At 46.5% G+C, this 18,389-nt stretch overlaps 1 protein-coding gene across 5 annotated transcripts in view; it reads right to left on the reverse strand.

The window, feature by feature from the left end:
* LOC106593309 (collagen alpha-1(XVIII) chain) overlaps window positions 1-18,389 on the reverse strand; it is an 81,677-nt gene that overhangs the window by 50,816 nt on the left and 12,472 nt on the right. For 3 of the 5 annotated variants that reach the window (XM_045699106.1, XM_045699107.1, XM_045699105.1), the window contains exon 1: window positions 3,204-4,618. The exons of 1 other annotated variant lie outside the window; for it this stretch is intronic. In XM_045699106.1, the coding sequence (XP_045555062.1) occupies window positions 3,204-4,422 (1,219 nt within the window). In that variant the 5' untranslated portion in view covers window positions 4,423-4,618. Of the gene's footprint in view, window positions 1-3,203; window positions 4,619-18,389 lie in introns of those variants that run through there. One more of the 5 variants, XM_045699108.1, reaches the window with a different exon arrangement.

The raw sequence follows: 18,389 nt of genomic DNA on the forward strand, positions 1-18,389 counted from the left end.
TTTATTGGTGCTAACTTGCATTGCTTGTTACAAGTGGTGACTAGCCCATCAAAGACCATTGGAACAGGCTGTAATGTGAAACACTGATCTTACTGTACCAGAAACAGACAGATGTCAGCTGGTGTTTGAGATATACAGCATCTAACTCCACTTTCCATCCTCTCCAAGGACCCACCTGTTAGAAAGTCTAAACGGTCCATCCTCTCCAGCTGTGACACATCCCAGGGGACCAGACCAACTGGACCTGGAGAGCTACAGAAAGGGGGAGCAGTGCCAGAACTGAAAGCCCATCAGTTAACACTTCAGAGTGAGGCAACACAGCTGTGACATCTATGGCATTTCTACTGTTCCCAGGTCAGCCCTTAATCCATATTTGGCCAAACCCCAGGTTTGGTCAGTTAAAGATGACTGATGGTGGAACAGGAAACAAGAAAGTAGAGCACTCCACAAAGATGACATCACTAAATCCAACCTACATTGGCTCAATTGGCTGAAAATCAGCCCCATTCTGCTATTCAAGCTAATGGTTGGATTGGTCATACATAACATAACATTTGGCGCCACAGCTGCTAGGTTTTCTCTGGCAAGGGCCCATCTTTCAGAGATTTTACCCATACTTGGAATCCTCTGGGAATTCAACTGTCTGCAGTGATCTGAGTTGGTATACTGTAGAGCAATGGTTTGTCTACCTACATACCTAGAATAACCATCTACATAACAGATATGACAGAAATCAAGACTTGTTTATGACGAAACATGATCCACTGCATGATAACATCAACGCGGGCAACAAGAACGCCATACCACCCACTTGTTTCCCAGTGAACCAACGTGAACCTTCACATGTAATGAACTGGTAAATCCCCGACACAAACGACTCTCTCTTTCTCTTTGTTTTGCTCTTTACTCTTCTTCACATGGATGACTGGATGTTTCATTGACTCATTTCGACCCTTTACATCCAACTGTCACTGACAGACTGTGTAAAAATGTGGGTGCGACCCATGACCCCTCGTGGAGATTCAGTACCCCGGTCTGGTCCGAATCAGACAGCTCCTTGTTGGAAGGGGGCACGCAAAGACACCCTCACCCTTTCTCCCAAACCAGAGGGCACAATCGCCACACTCTTCCCCAGAGCAGATCATTTTCCATGAATCTACCATCCCCAGCCACGCACCCCATACTGTCCATAACAGCACCAGTGTGGATGAGATGAATCCATTGTTCAGACTGCAGTGGTCTGCTCTGCTGAGAAGGCATCATCCAATACTCCCAGAAACATTCTACATTCCAATCCTCATGCTCACTGATTTCAGACATTGATTGAGTCCAGAAAATACTACAATACAGTATGGAAGCTGTGTAATATAAAGATGGCAATGAAAGGAAGCTGGCAAATCTCGATAAGGTTCAGATTGATTGTCGCCCACCAAGCCGAATTCCATTGGTACAGATAGTGGCGTGAAAATGCTTTGTAGATTGACAAAGACAAGATGGTTGACCATCTTCAGCCAGATAGTTGAGTCAAATCTTAAGATGGCTGTTTGTAATTGTTTGTTTCCATCCTTCTACCTATAGGTCCATCATCAGCCTATCCATCAACCCATGCATCCCTTCATCCACCTCCACCTCTCATGCTGATAGGACAAACTTAGTGAACTCAGTAAAAACAGGATATTGGAATATAAAAAGGCACAACAGTGGTAGAGAGGCCTAAGGGACAGTCCCCACAAAACAGACTAACGTCAACTCCACAACAAAACAGGGACTTTCCATTTAAACTCCCATCTCAAATGACAAGTGAACTCAAGTAAACAAAGGAAAGAGTGCACTGTGTGTGTGTGTGTGTGTGTGTGTGTGTGTGTGTGTGTGTGTGTGTGTGTGTGTGTGTGTGTGTGTGTGTGTGTGTGTGTGTGTGTGTGTGTGTGTGTGTACAAGTCTAGGAATGCACCCCAGAAGAGAACGACATGCTGACAAGCACGATGCTGTTCCATAGCTTTGCTTGGCAAACAGAAGCACCAAGTAAATCACAAATGAACATGTGCTGAAGTAATTTATCTTGTCGGGCAAAAACACGACGAATGCAAACTACGATGAAATGAGTACAGCCAATATTAGGAAACAGTCTTTCTATCATGTCTCATATTGACCTATTTTGTCATGTATTACAACTAAAGGAAAACAGTGACATATATGTATCCTGCTACACTGCTATGCATTTCTTTCAAAAGGCGCCTTCCAAAAATAGTGGCTTTACAGCCTAACCCCTATTTTATAGGACTATGGTTTATGATAACTTTTCAACTTTATCTAAACTCCTACCCTACTTGGTAAAAATAAAGTTAACACGGACAATTAAAAACGTTTTCAATAACATGCTAAGAAACCTGAGCACTTACAAATCCCCATGGGGAAACAGCTGTGTGATAAATATGGCTTGATGCGTTTTATGTGCTGTGACTGAACTCAGACAATCAATTCTCCCATGCATACTCAGCAGGGAATGATTGAGCTGCCATAGCCTGCCGAGCTAAAGCCGAGGGAGAGCTTGTAGAAGTCTTCCTGTCCCTTTGTGGGGCCGAACCCTGGAGAACAGTGTGCATTTTCCACTTCTCCATATGCTTCTTTACTGCATCACACGAATCACAAGTCCACCCTACAGTACGAGCATATCTGAACACTCATAAACGCTGCATTGGGAAGAATGCAGGAAAATAATTTTCCACTGTCGGAAAACAACACTGTAGCATGATTTTGTCCTATGCTTCATGTATATTTCATGGGTTGTCTCCACTCTATGCAGACAAAACATTATTATTAACGTTAACATTCATACACAACATGCAAATGCTCCCAGGTTGGTGGTCTATAGTGGCGGTCAGTCATGCTTGTGTTCATGTCACACTTCTGAGCACGTGCAGTGGAGTATGATTGACCCCAAAACAAGGTACAATCATCAGCAGTCCCTGACTGAAAGTCAAGCATTTTGAAGTCGCTCAAATGTGAGGATAACGCGTGTCTATGCTGCTTCACAAAGGTGTGTTAAACACACATGCACATGCACACACACACACACACACACACACACACACACACACACACACACACACACACACACACACACACACACACAGCTGTCATGACCAGACAACCGGATTCAAAATGTATCTCCAAACAGGATACATTCTAACCCGCGGTTTTACCTTTACGATTACTAACAGACACGCATGGCGGACACCGCAACCCCGCCTCCTGATCCCTGTCGGGCAGCGAATTACACTCTACAGGAAGTCGCCCGTCATCCAGGGCTGGCCAGCAGCTGTCTTGCAGGACTTGGCAGAAGCTGCAGCAGGGCAGAAGGGGAACCTTGGCGAGCACCTGGCCAGGCAGCGGGCACCTGGGCACCAGGAGGAGGCAGAGGAACCATTCAGCTCCATGGTGGCACCCCGCCTTGGCCAGCCACGCCCACTCTCTCAGAGCCACGCCCACCTCCTCCACAGAGGTGTGGTTCAGGAAGTTGGGCAGCGAGAAATGCTTCGACCCCCTTGATATGCAGATCGGCCAATCAGAGGGCACGAGGTGGCAGGTTCCATTGTGGTCATGAGAAGTGATGTCAGAGAGGTTGGTCTTTGGTTCGCCCTGTTTCACCCCTTCAACCCCTGTGAGGTCACCCTCCACCATCCCTGTTATGTTAGTGGGGAGAACCAAGCTTTCCCTTTCTCCAAGCCCTGACCCTGAACCCAAGCCGGTTCCTGAACCTACACCAGACTCAGCCCCCAATCCAAACCCAGACCCTACACCAGATGCTGAACCAGACCCTGATCCTGAACCCGTCTCAGACCCAGATCCTTCCTTAGACCCAGACCCAGATCCTTCCCCAGACCCAGATCCTTCCTTAGACCCAGATCCTTCCCCAGACCCAGATCCTTCCTTAGACCCAGATCCTTCCCCAGACCCAGATCCTTCCTTAGACCCAGATCCTTCCCCAGACCCAGATCCTTCCTTAGACCCAGATCCTTCCCCAGACCCTTCCTTAGACCCAGATCCTTCCTTAGACCCAGATCCTTCCCCTTCCCCAGACCCAGATCCTTCCTTAGACCCAGATCCTTCCCCAGACCCAGACTCCTCCTTATTAACCGTCTGTGTGGTAGGGGTCGCCACTCCTCCGTCAGTCCAAGTGGTTGGGGTCGCGTCCCACGTCTGCACAAACTTACGGATCCCATCAGCTACGTTGATGATTTCAGCCCCAACCCCTGCCAGGTTCTCCTCACCTCTCTTTGGCTGTCCTCCTGCCTTGCCCAGCGGCGGAGCCTTCGTTGGGGCTTGGGTAGTAGGATCAGGGTCCTTGTTCCAGAACCAAGCATCCAGACGACCTGCGCTGAGAGCCAGGAGAAGGCCCAACCACAACGTCATCTTAGACATCCCACTCCTTCAACCCACCGTCACCCAGAACCTCCTGGTCTGAGAGTATAGATTCCACAACAAATACTGGATCCAACAAGCACGGAGTTCTGTCTGTGTTCTTACTGTTCCTCCGCCTACTAGCCGGCTAGTCAACAGTCACTCAAGCCCCCTCTGTCCATAAGACACACTGTTAGCATGCACACACACACACTGACCCCCCCCTCTAGCACAGCTCACTGTTTCACTCCATGCACCGGCCCACTACAGAATCATCACACACACACACACACACACACACACACACACACACACACACACACACACACACACACACACACACACACACGGAGGCGGGGTTACTGTGCTGGAGAGGGGCTTCATTGGTAAATCTGAATTTCTCCCTCACATTCTGGCCCCTCCCACCTGTTGCTAGGTTGATGAGTGGGTCCCCTCAGACACACAGTCCTCAATGAAGAGAACATGCACACTGACACACACACACAGACAGAAGACAGAAGACACACCACACGCACACACCACACACACTCCCTCCATAGAAGGAAAATCTCTGGGTTGTTTGATAGGAACACTAAACAGTCTCTGCTGACTGGTTGATATTCAAATGAAGCAGTTCAATCAATGTTCCCAAAATAAAATAAAAAGAGTCCACAGCTCCAAGAATAATGTTGTGATTACTCCTCATTGTCTACGGAACACTACTCCAGTCAGAAAGTGTGTTACAGTTAATGAACTATCAATCAAGTTAGCGGTATTGTGAGAAGAACTTTCTAGTGGAAGGTTTGACTCATACAACCCTAATACTCCCCATGGGCTGAAAAGGGACTGAAGGGGGAGACAGAGAGACAGAAACAGAGACAGAGAGGGAGGCCCTTTCACTGGGTACATATAGCCACCATTACCATTACAAATGTGAATAGGTTGGTGAACTCCATCACCTACTCACAGCTCTTGTAAAAATATATTACATAATTGGCCATACTTTTGAGGTCATTCATTATTTTACAGCTGTGTGAGTGAGTGAGTGAGTGAGTGAGTGAGTGAGTGAGTGAGTGAGTGAGTGAGTGAGTGAGTGAGTGAGTGAGTGAGTGAGTGAGTGAGTGAGTGAGTGAGTGAGTGAGTGAGTGAGTGAGTGAGTGAGTGAGTGAGTGAGAGTGAGTGAGAGAGAGTAAGAGCGAGGGAAGAACAAAACGAGGGAGAACAGCTGAGAGCGGATAGGTTCAGGAGAAAGAGCGAGGGAAGAACAAAACGAGGGAGAACAGCTGAGAGCGGATAGGTTCAGGAGAAAGAGCGAGGGAAGAACAAAACGAGGGAGAACAGCTGAGAGCGGATAGGTTCAGGAGAAAGAGCGAGGGAAGAACAAAACGAGGGAGAACAGCTGAGAGCGGATAGGTTCAGGAGAAAGAGCGAGGGAAGATCAAAACGAGGGAGAACAGCTGAGAGCGGATAGGTTCAGGAGAAAGAGCGAGGGAAGAACAAAACGAGGGAGAACAGCTGAGAGCGGATAGGTTCAGGAGAAAGAGCGAGGGAAGATCAAAACGAGGGAGAACAGCTGAGAGCGGATAGGTTCAGGAGGAGCGTATCTGATTCAATAGATGTTTTAAGCTCTCGGCCCCCAGGGGCCAAACGGCCAGCCCATTGCCTCATCTGAGAAAAACTTCCAGTAATTGCCCAGGTCCATGGTTCCCACAGCCTGGCTCAGTCCAGGGTGCCCCTGATGCCCACGTTCCCCCGTCCCTGTCCGCCTTCACTATCCAGCTGTTGCACATTCCTACTCACACAGACAGACCTCCCACAACCCTGCTACACCCCTCCTAAACCCCCAATGCACCCCTAATGCACCCCAACCACACGACTGATGGACCACAAGAGAAGCACTGATATCTCATTCTGCTGGAAAAGTTACACACACACACACACACACACACACACACACACACACACACACACACACACACACACACACACACACACACACACACACACACACACACACACACGTCATTCCGCATGAGCATACTCATGTAATTACTGTAAGTTGGACTGGTTTGAACTGGTGTGATGATAACTGTAGGTTGTTATGGTTCAGTTGGACTGGTTTGAACTGGTGTGATGATAACTGTGTTGTTATGGTTCAGTTGGACTGGTTTGAAGTGGTGTGATGATAACTGTAGGTTGTTATGGTTCAGTTGGACTGGTTTGAACTGGTGTGATGATAACTGTAGGTTGTTATGGTACAGTTGGACTGGTTTGAACTGGTGTGATGATAACTGTAGGTTGTTATGGTTCAGTTGGACTGGTTTGAACTGGTGTGATGATAACTGTAGGTTGTTATGGTTCAGTTGGACTGGTTTGAACTGGTGTGATGATAACTGTAGGTTGTTATGGTTCAGTTGGACTGGTTTGAACTGGTGTGATGATAACTGTAGGTTGTTATGGTACAGTTGAACTGGTTTGAACTGGTGTGATGATAACTGTAGGTTGTTATGGTTCAGTTGGACTGGTTTGAACTGGTGTGATGATAACTGTAGGTTGTTATGGTTCAGTTGGACTGGTTTGAACTGGTGTGATGATAACTGTAGGTTGTTATGGTACAGTTGAACTGGTTTGAACTGGTGTGATGATAACTGTAGGTTGTTATGGTTCAGTTGGACTGGTTTGAACTGGTGTGATGATAACTGTAGGTTGTTATGGTTCAGTTGGACTGGTTTGAACTGGTGTGATGATAACTGTAGGTTGTTATGGTTCAGTTGGACTGGTTTGAACTGGTGTGATGATAACTGTAGGTTGTTATGGTTCAGTTGGACTGGTTTGAACTGGTGTGATGATAACTGTAGGTTGTTATGGTTCAGTTGGACTGGTTTGAACTGGTGTGATGATAACTGTAGGTTGTTATGGTTCAGTTGGACTGGTTTTAAATGGTAATTCAATGGAAGTTCTTCTGGCTTGCCAGTGTGACATGGGCCTCTCTCCACCGGTCTTGGGTTTTCACACTGTTCATTTCCAATGGAGTCAAAAATATGTTGATTTATTGGCTCAAAAGTAAGCCCAGAGAAGTTTCTCAATCTGATTGGCATAATACAATCGTTCTGTTCTATTCCACTTACCAGTAAACCACATTCAAATTGTTCAATAGCGTTTACAAAATCCAGCTTAATTCATTCCCAAGATGGACACCAAAGTTGTCTCTCTCTCCACCCACCCTCCCTCCCTCCCTCCCTCCCTTGACATGGTGCCCAGGTAACCCTCTCCTCTCAGGGTAAATCATCCATGGAACGGAGGAGTGAATACCTTCCTTATGAAGTCACAGCAGCTAAAATGGCTGGATGCTACCCAACAACCTGCTCACAGTCCAAACATCTTCCATGACATTGAGCTTTATTCTGTATCTAGAGCACAGAGAGAAGGGTAAAACTACATAACAAACATTGCTGCACTCTTAGAATTGTTTTTGCTATCTAAAACCTAAGAGGGTTCTTCAGCTGTCCCCATAGGAGAGCCCTTGGAATAACCCTTTTTAGTTCCAGGTAGAATAAACAAACTGGAGTATCATGGTTCAGCGACTAAGAGTAGTGAGAGGTGATGCGCAGAAGCAGCTGGTAGACCACTACACCGTTTGACAGATTAGGCACACCTGCATCAGCCCAGTCTAAACTGTTCGCTGCTCTGGCACCCCAATGGTGGAACAAGCTCCCTCATGACGCCAGGACAGCGGAGTCAATCACCACCTACCGGAGACACCTGAAACCCCACCTCTTTAAGGAATACCTGGGATAGGATAAAGTAATCCTTCTAACCCCCCCTTACAAGATTTAGATGCACTATTGTAAAGTGGTTATTATAAGGTGAATGCACCAATTTGTAAGTCGCTCTGGATAAGAGCGTCTGCTAAATGACTTAAATGTAAATGTAAATGTAACTCACACACACACACACACACACACACACACACACACACACACACACACACACACACACACACACACACACACACACACACACACACACACACACACACACACTCTGAGTATTCTTATAGTCATGTGTGAATGCATATGTGTAGATGGAGGGAAATGGTCCAGTCAGGACTATGTGAGTGTTTGTACTGTGTGAATAGTGAAACTGGCCAAAACACAACAAAGGGAGAGAAACATGATCAATAACCACAGAGCCAACCAGGTGGTCCTGTCTCAAAGACACTGTGTGTTGGTGAGAGGGACAGGAGGGAACCACTGAGACCAGGATGGACACACTGAATGTCTTCCTCATCAGACAGGTAGACTGGCACTGCCTAGCTAGGGGTTCTACATGGTTAAAGAACTGTCACTGCCTAGCTAGGGGTTCTACATGGTTAAAGAACTGTCACTGCCTAGCTAGGGGTCTACATGGTTAAAGAACTGACACTGCCTAGCTAGGGGTCTACATGGTTAAAGAACTGACACTGCCTAACTAGGGGTCTACATGGTGAAAGAACTGTCACTGCCTAGCTAGGGGTCTACATGGTTAAAGAACTGACACTGCCTAGCTAGGGGTCTACATGGTTAAATAACTGACACTGCCTAGCTAGGTGTCTACATGGTTAAAGAACTGTCACTGCCTAGCTAGGGGTCTACATGGTTAAAGAACTGTCACTGCCTAGCTAGGGGTCTACATGGTTAAAGAACTGACACTGCCTAGCTAGGGGTCTACATGGTTAAAGAACTGACACTGCCTAGCTAGGGGTCTATATGGTTAAAGAACTGTCACTGCCTAGCTAGGTGTCTACATGGTTAAAGAACTGTCACTGCCTAGCTAGGTGTCTACATGGTTAAAGAACTGTCACTGCCTAGCTAGGGGTATACATGGTTAAAGAACTGACACTGCCTAGCTAGGGGTCTACATGGTTAAAGAACTGACACTGCCTAGCTAGGTGTCTACATGGTTAAAGAACTGACACTGCCTAGCTAGGGGTCTACATGGTTAAAGAACTGACACTGCCTAGCTAGGTGTCTATATGGTTAAAGAACTGTCACTGCCTAGCTAGGGGTCTACATGGTTAAAGAACTGTCACTGCCTAGCTAGGGGTCTACATGGTTAAAGAACTGTCACTGCCTAGCTAGGTGTCTACATGGTTAAAGAACTGTCACTGCCTAGCTAGGGGTCTACATGGTTAAAGAACTGTCACTGCCTAGCTAGGGGTCTACATGGTTAAAGAACTGTCACTGCCTAGCTAGGGGTCTACATGGTTAAAGAACTGTCACTGCCTAGCTAGGGGTCTACATGGTTAAATAACTGTCACTGCCTAGCTAGGGGTCTACATGGTTAAAGAACTGACACTGCCTAGCTAGGTGTCTATATGGTTAAAGAACTGACACTGCCTAGCTAGGGGTCTACATGGTTAAAGAACTGACACTGCCTAGCTAGGGGTCTACATGGTTAAAGAACTGTCACTGCCTAGCTAGGGGTCTACATGGTTAAATAACTGTCACTGCCTAGCTAGGGGTCTACATGGTTAAAGAACTGACACTGCCTAGCTAGGGGTCTACATGGTTAAAGAACTGTCACTGCCTAGCTAGGGGGTCTACATGGTTAAAGAACTGACACTGCCTAGCTAGGGGTCTACATGGTGAAAGAACTGTCACTGCCTAGCTAGGGGTCTACATGGTTAAAGAACTGTCACTGCCTAGCTAGGGGTCTACATGGTTAAATAACTGTCACTGCCTAGCTAGGGGTCTACATGGTGAAAGAACTGTCACTGCCTAGCTAGGGGTCTTCATGGTTAAAGAACTGTCACTGCCTAGCTAGGGGTCTACATGGTGAAAGAACTGTCACTGCCTAGCTAGGGGTCTACATGGTTAAAGAACTGTCACTGCCTAGCTAGGGGTCTACATGGTTAAAGAACTGTCACTGCCTAGCTAGGGGTCTATATGGTTAAAGAACTGTCACTGCCTAGCTAGGGGTCTACATGGTTAAAGAACTGACACTGCCTAGCTAGGGGTCTACATGGTTAAAGAACTGTCACTGCCTAGCTAGGTGTCTACATGGTTAAAGAACTGACACTGCCTAGCTAGGTGTCTACATGGTGAAAGAACTGTCACTGCCTAGCTAGGGGTCTACATGGTTAAATAACTGTCACTGCCTAGCTAGGTGTCTACATGGTTAAAGAACTGTCACTGCCTAGCTAGGTGTCTACATGGTTAAAGAACTGACACTGCCTAACTAGGGGTCTACATGGTTAAATAACTGTCACTGCCTAGTTAGAGGTCTACATGGTTAAATAACTGTCACTGCCTAGCTAGGGGTCTACATGGTTAAAGAACTGTCACTGCCTAGCTAGGTGTCTACATGGTTAAAGAACTGTCACTGCCTAGCTAGGGGTCTTCATGGTTAAAGAACTGACACTGCCTAGCTAGGTGTCTACATGGTTAAAGAACTGACACTGCCTAGCTAGGGGTCTACATGGTTAAAGAACTGTCACTGCCTAGCTAGGGGTCTACATGGTTAAAGAACTGTCACTGCCTAGCTAGGGGTCTTCATGGTTAAAGAACTGACACTGCCTAGCTAGGTGTCTATATGGTTAAAGAACTGACACTGCCTAGCTAGGTGTCTATATGGTTAAAGAACTGTCACTGCCTAGCTAGGTGTCTATATGGTTAAAGAACTGTCACTGCCTAGCTAGGGGTCTACATGGTTAAAGAACTGTCACTGCCTAGCTAGGGGTCTTCATGGTTAAAGAACTGACACTGCCTAGCTAGGTGTCTACATGGTTAAAGAACTGACACTGCCTAGCTAGGTGTCTACATGGTTAAAGAACTGACACTGCCTAGCTAGGTGTCTACATGGTTAAAGAACTGACACTGCCTAGCTAGGTGTCTACATGGTTAAAGAACTGACACTGCCTAGCTAGGGGTCTACATGGTTAAAGAACTGTCACTGCCTAGCTAGGTGTCTACATGGTTAAAGAACTGTCACTGCCTAGCTAGGGGGTTTACATGGTTAAAGAACTGTCACTGCCTAGCTAGGTGTCTACATGGTTAAAGAACTGTCACTGCCTAGCTAGGGGTCTACATGGTTAAAGAACTGACACTGCCTAGCTAGGGGTCTACATGGTGAAAGAACTGTCACTGCCTAGCTAGGTGTCTACATGGTTAAAGAACTGACACTGCCTAGCTAGGGGTCTACATGGTTAAATAACTGTCACTGCCTAGCTAGGTGTCTACATGGTTAAAGAACTGACACTGCCTAGCTAGGGGTCTACATGGTTAAAGAACTGACACTGCCTAGCTAGGTGTCTACATGGTTAAAGAACTGTCACTGCCTAGCTAGGGGTCTACATGGTTAAAGAACTGTCACTGCCTAGCTAGGGGTCTACATGGTTAAAGAACTGACACTGCCTAGCTAGGGGTCTACATGGTTAAAGAACTGACACTGCCTAGCTAGGGGTCTACATGGTTAAAGAACTGTCACTGCCTAGCTAGGGGTCTACATGGTTAAAGAACTGACACTGCCTAGCTAGGGGTCTACATGGTTAAAGAACTGACACTGCCTAGCTAGGGGTCTACATGGTTAAAGAACTGACACTGCCTAGCTAGGGGTCTACATGGTTAAAGAACTGACACTGCCTAGCTAGGGGTCTACATGGTTAAAGAACTGACACTGCCTAGCTAGGGGTCTACATGGTTAAATAACTGTCACTGCCTAGCTAGGGGTCTACATGGTTAAAGAACTGTCACTGCCTAGCTAGGTGTCTACATGGTTAAAGAACTGACACTGCCTAGCTAGGGGTCTACATGGTTAAAGAACTGACACTGCCTAGCTAGGGGTCTACATGGTTAAAGAACTGACACTGCCTAGCTAGGGGTCTACATGGTTAAAGAACTGACACTGCCTAGCTAGGGGTCTACATGGTTAAAGAACTGACACTGCCTAGCTAGGTGTCTACATGGTTAAAGAACTGACACTGCCTAGCTAGGTGTCTACATGGTTAAAGAACTGACACTGCCTAGCTAGGGGTCTACATGGTTAAATAACTGACACTGCCTAGCTAGGTGTCTACATGGTTAAAGAACTGTCACTGCCTAGCTAGGGGTCTACATGGTTAAATAACTGTCACTGCCTAGCTAGGGGTCTACTTTGTTAAAGAACTGACACTGCCTAGCTAGGGGTCTACATGGTTAAAGAACTGACACTGCCTAGCTAGGGGTCTACATGGTTAAAGAACTGACACTGCCTAGCTAGGGGGTTTAAATGGGGAGAGAAAAGAGATATATAGAGAGAGAGGAAATCGGCACGTGTCTGTGGTGTGATGCATTTGTCTCCTCATTTGTGCTATATTAATCCAAAGTGGGTGGTCTAACTGTCATAAAATGGTTGGGATATTGTAATGGGTTCATATCACTGTTACATTTTCTGCTGGTGACAGATCTGACCTATTTGTGTGTAATTGAGGCAAACTATCCAAGTGAAGTATTATGAAAAGTATCCAGCTTATCACAAAAAGATTACTTCTCAAGCAAAGTACATTGGGCCTGGGAAAGAACATTTTAGAGGCCTCCATCTTGGCAGGCGAGAAGGCATTTTGCTGTTTTAAAAGTAATTTCCTGCAAATCTACACATTTTGCCATGGAGCTGAGAGAACAAATTGCTGTTTAAAAGCTCATTTCCGTCAGGGACATGCACAAGCACACACGCACACGCACATCCTCTAGTCCTTGGCAAACAGTACAAGAGGACTGTAGAGATCTGCCAAATAATTAGTTAAGGTTTATGGAAGGGGATTTACAGTGAGAGCATGCCAGGACCCCACATTGTTAAATAACCCCACCACATCTGTATGGACCCAAGTTGGGTCACCCAACACAACACTCTCTAACACCCCAGCCATCTAGAGCCTCACATAGACAGCTCAGCACACCCCAGCCATCCAGAGCCTCACACAGACAGCTCAGCACTCCCAGGCCATCCAGAGCCTCACACAGATAGCTCAGCACGCCCCAGCCATCCAGAGCCTCACACAGACAGCTCAGCACTCCCAGGCCATCCAGAGCCTCACACAGACAGCTCAGCACGCCCCAGCCATCCAGAGCCTCACACAGACAGCTCAGCACTCCCAGGCCATCCAGAGCCTCACACAGACAGCTCAGCACTCCCAGGCCATCCAGAGCCTCACACAGACAGCTCAGCACTCCCAGGCCACCCAGAGCCTCACACAGACAGCTCAGCACTCCCAGGCCATCCAGAGCCTCACACAGACAGCTCAGCACTCCCAGGCCATCCAGAGCCTCACACAGACAGCTCAGCACGCCCCAGCCATCCAGAGCCTCACACAGACAGCTCAGCATGCCCCAGCCATCCAGAGCCTCACACAGACAGCTCAGCACTCCCAGGCCATCCAGAGCCTCACACAGACAGCTCAGCACTCCCAGGCCACCCAGAGCCTCACACAGACAGTTCAGCACACCCCAGCCATCCAGAGCCTCACACAGACAGCTCAGCACTCCCAGGCCATCTAGAGCCTCACACAGACAGCTCAGCACGCTACTTTGTTCTGTATTTATATTTCACCCCTACTCTAACAGAGAACACAGTATCATTTACAACAGCACCTCACAAGATGAGATTGGCAATGGGACAATAAATAGCAGATTAAATTGATTGATTTGTAGCCCATGAATTGTCCATGTACTTCAGTGGAGGCTACTGAAGGGAGGACGGCTCATAATAATGGCTGGAATGAAGTGAATAGAATGGTATCCAAAACATGTGTTTGATGCCATCCCATTCACTCCATTTCAGCCATTATTATGAGCCGTCCTCCCCTCAGCAGCCTCCACTGATGTACTTGTGAGTTATAGCTATGAGAAGCCGATTTACTGTAAAGAGCTTACAATAAACACAGCGACCAGTAGAAGGCAGCATCGAAGAGGGAACCATTGCATTTAGGCACCATCATTATGGAGAGGGGTATGGGAATCTGAGTCCAAATAAATGAAAGAAAATGCATGAAATGCTGCCATCTACTGTCGAGTGGACTACACACACTACACTGAGGTGAGGAAAAAAGCTCATTAAGAAGGTTCACGTTTCGCATTAGCTGTGTCTAGTGTTTGTGTTATTTCACTCATGGGTTCAACTAATACTCACTTATATCTGTCCAGTCTTTTCAGATTTGTGAAGACTGAAGGGATGGGGGCTAGGGAGTAGGGACTGAAATGGAACTGGGCCATGGTCTACTTGCAGAGTTCCTTGATAGACATGCAAAAGTGATGAAGAGCAAAATAGAGGACCTTCTTCAGGCATTATATTGGCAGTAATGTGGCACTGCCCTCCTGGAACACAATGCCCTCCCCCGCGAACACAACCGTCTGTGGTTCTGTTTGGAGGAGGGGGAGCTAGGTTGAACCCACAGTGGGATTTCAAAATGGGATTTGTTCAGAGAGCGAAGCAGGGAATATTCAGAGAAGAGGGTGTAAAACTGAAAAACACTGTCTTTTTTCTCAAGTATCAATGCCTGATTCATTAGAGAAGACAGGAGATGAGAGGAGAGGAGGAGAGGAAAGCAACACAAGACAATGCTTGTTGTGAAGTATCTTAATTGGAGTACAAGGGGACCTTGGTTTCAGGCAACAGCAGAAAGAAATCTGTCGAGATCTGTAAACATATTGTATGATAAAAAACAACCGTCTATAGATATCCATATTTAGCTTATCTACTGTCATCGACCACAAATATATTGGCTTTCCCCAACTCAGTAGAAGAGACACAAGAAAAAAAGTTGAGTAGTCCCAAGACTTGATAATATTCTGCTCAGGATAATAGGGGAGTACTGTGCCTGTAGCTTTTGGCACAAACGGCCTGGCTCAAAAACATGGTAGTGGAATCATGACTTCAATGACTGTTAGAACAGTGGTCAGAAGAACACAACAAAAAGCACAGGCCTATCCCTTGTCAGCTTAAGATGGTGAATTTTTTTTACAGATCTGATTATGTAAAGTGATCTATAACAGCGCATTGGTCAACGATGCTTTATGCTAGAAACAAGTTGTAAAATACCCGGGAAAGATGTGACTCCGATGCATATGGAGATATCATTGTTTAGTTTCTTTGACATTCACAACCTTCTATAGCCAGGGAGACAACAATGTACTTTGCTTGAGAAGTAATCTAATTATGTCACTATCAATTGATTGAGCTATTCACTTTCTGTACAATAGAAGATGTTTAAACCCAGACAGCTTTTAGGGAAACACTTGTGACCTCCTCTCACTGGGTTAAGCCATGGAAGAAAAGTAGCCAGCAGTTAAAGCTTACATTTTTCTGCGTCGGTAGGCCTACTCCCTCTGGGGTGGAAAGGTAGACCTACTCCCTCTGGGGTGGAAAGGTAGGCCTACTCCGTCTGAGGTGGAAAGGTAGACCTACTCCCTCTGGGGTGGAAAGGTAGACCTACTCCCGCTGGGGTGGAAAGGCAGACCTACTCCCTCTGGGGTGGAAAGGTAGACCTACTCCCTCTGGGGTGGAAAGGTAGACCTACTCCCTCTGGGGTGGAAAGGTAGACCTACTCCCTCTGGGGTGGAAAGGTAGACCTACTCCCTCTGAGGTGGAAAGGTAGACCTACTCCGTCTGAGGTGGAAAGGTAGACCTACTCCCTCTGGGGTGGAAAGGTAGACCTACTCCCTCTGAGGTGGAAAGGTAGACCTACTCCCTCTGAGGTGGAAAGGTAGACCTACTCCGTCTGAGGTGGAAAGGTAGACCTACTCCGTCTGGGGTGGAAAGGTAGACCTACTCCCTCTGGGGTGGAAAGGTAGACCTACTCCCTCTGAGGTGGAAAGGTAGACCTACTCCGTCTGAGGTGGAAAGGTAGACCTACTCCGTCTGAGGTGGAAAGGTAGACCTACTCCGTCTGAGGTGGAAAGGTAGACCTACTCCCTCTGAGGTGGAAAGGTAGACCTACTCCCTCTGAGGTGGAAAGGTAGACCTACTCCGTCTGAGGTGGAAAGGTAGACCTACTCCCTCTGAGGTGGAAAGGTAGACCTACTCCCTCTGAGGTGGAAAGGTAGGCCTACTCCGTCTGAGGTGGAAAGGTAGACCTACTCCCTCTGAGGTGGAAAGGTAGACCTACTCCCTCTGAGGTGGAAAGGTAGACCTACTCCCTCTGAGGTGGAAAGGTAGACCTACTCCGTCTGAGGTGGAAAGGTAGACCTACTCCCTCTGAGGTGGAAAGGTAGACCTACTCCCTCTGAGGTGGAAAGGTAGACCTACTCCCTCTGAGGTGGAAAGGTAGACCTACTCCCTCTGAGGTGGAAAGGTAGGCCTAACTTTTTAAAGTACCATGCTCAGATTCCTAATTATGTCTCAGATTTAATTATTTGCTAACAGGGACAGTTTCGTTGATTTGGCATTGGAGAAATATGATAAAATGAACACATACGCCTATCTCTCTGTCCATTCCTAATCTGTAATTTCAGTAATGTGTGTGGTATTAAAAAAGATCCTGCTAATATGTAAAATGACATAGAATTGCATGAGAGGTTTATAAAAGGCTATTTTTTTCTCAGACCTGCAAATACTGTGATAGATTCATGCAATTATTTTACTATAAAGGAGATCTTTACACCTCTACTCTAACTCCTGTCCATGGTGGTCTGTGAACCCACAACCGTCTGGCCTGCAGCCCTGTGCCCTATAAAAAGAATCCTGCATTGCCTTATAGGCCTAATGCTTACAGGACAAAGAACAGTTTCTAGAACGGCATATCTAAGGCTCTGGTGTGTCCAAGAAGAGATGGTAAACGGCAGGCATGTTCTCTACTATCCACTTTATGTTTGAATTATTATTTTGGGTATAGGGGAGGGTGACTTGTTTTTGTTTTTTAGGTAAAATATATTTTGCTGAAGAGAAGTCAGATTTTAAATAACGTTCACTCCCTAAGCAGGGAAGAAGGATATTGGGTGTTGGTTGCACCGTTAAAAGCTTTCAGGTCTCCTTTCTGCTGTCTGTAATTTCCCACTCTTTTAATTAGTCTACAATCAGGTTGTTTCAAGGACAGACTGGGAAAATGGTGTTAGTTTAAGACATGACTAAAACACTGTTTCTTGTCTACAATTATGAGTGCATTTTGTAAACACACACAGCCAAAGAGCAAGTGGAGCTTTAGAAATGACTACCTACAGTATCTAGGACGAGAGTATGTTGAATGGTGCAACTTCATAATACCAGGGCCGCACCTGTAGCTGACAACAACATGAAGTACTGCAGGCCACGTGAATAGAAGATTAAACAATTATTCTCTCGGAGGGACGCTGCGATTCTTATATTTCCGTTGACCTACTGAAATATGAAGTATGAGACCAAAACAAAGTATCTAAGGCCTCTTTTATACATACGTATTGAGTTAAACTTCATAATATCGCTCTCCTCCATTGCTTATAGGCCAGTGTTTCCCAACTCCAGTCCTCCAGTACCCCCAACAAGATACATTTTCGTTGTAGCCCCAGACAAGCAGACCTGATTCATCTCATTGAGGGCCTGATGATTAGTTGACTAGTTGAATCAGGGGTGCTTGTCTGGGGCTACAACACAAATGTGTACTGTTGGTGATACTGGAGGGCTGTAGATGGGAAACCCTGCTATAGGCTACTGTTCATCTGACAGACACTGCTGTCTTTAGTGTGAGGCTCTAGGGGGATGTGACATCAAAGTCAAGTGGAAAGACCAAGACCCACGGGCCATAGAGCTGCAGCGCAATACTGCGATCACATTCCTCCAGAGATGGGCCTTTTCCCTTGCAGCATGTGTCACAACACATCAATTCACACTAAGTTCCCAGTCACAGGCTCAGACCTCTAGCCTGGTCTCAACTCTGTTTGTTCTGTCTTGCCAACAATGACCATTGGTGTTGGCAAATGGCAAGACAGTACAAACAGATCTGGGACCAGGTTAAAGAAACAACCATAGGATTTGGCAAGACAGCACAAACAGATCTTGGACCA

Source organism: Salmo salar, chromosome ssa17 (genome assembly GCF_905237065.1).
Source record: "Salmo salar chromosome ssa17, Ssal_v3.1, whole genome shotgun sequence".
Lineage (NCBI taxonomy): Eukaryota > Metazoa > Chordata > Actinopteri > Salmoniformes > Salmonidae > Salmo > Salmo salar.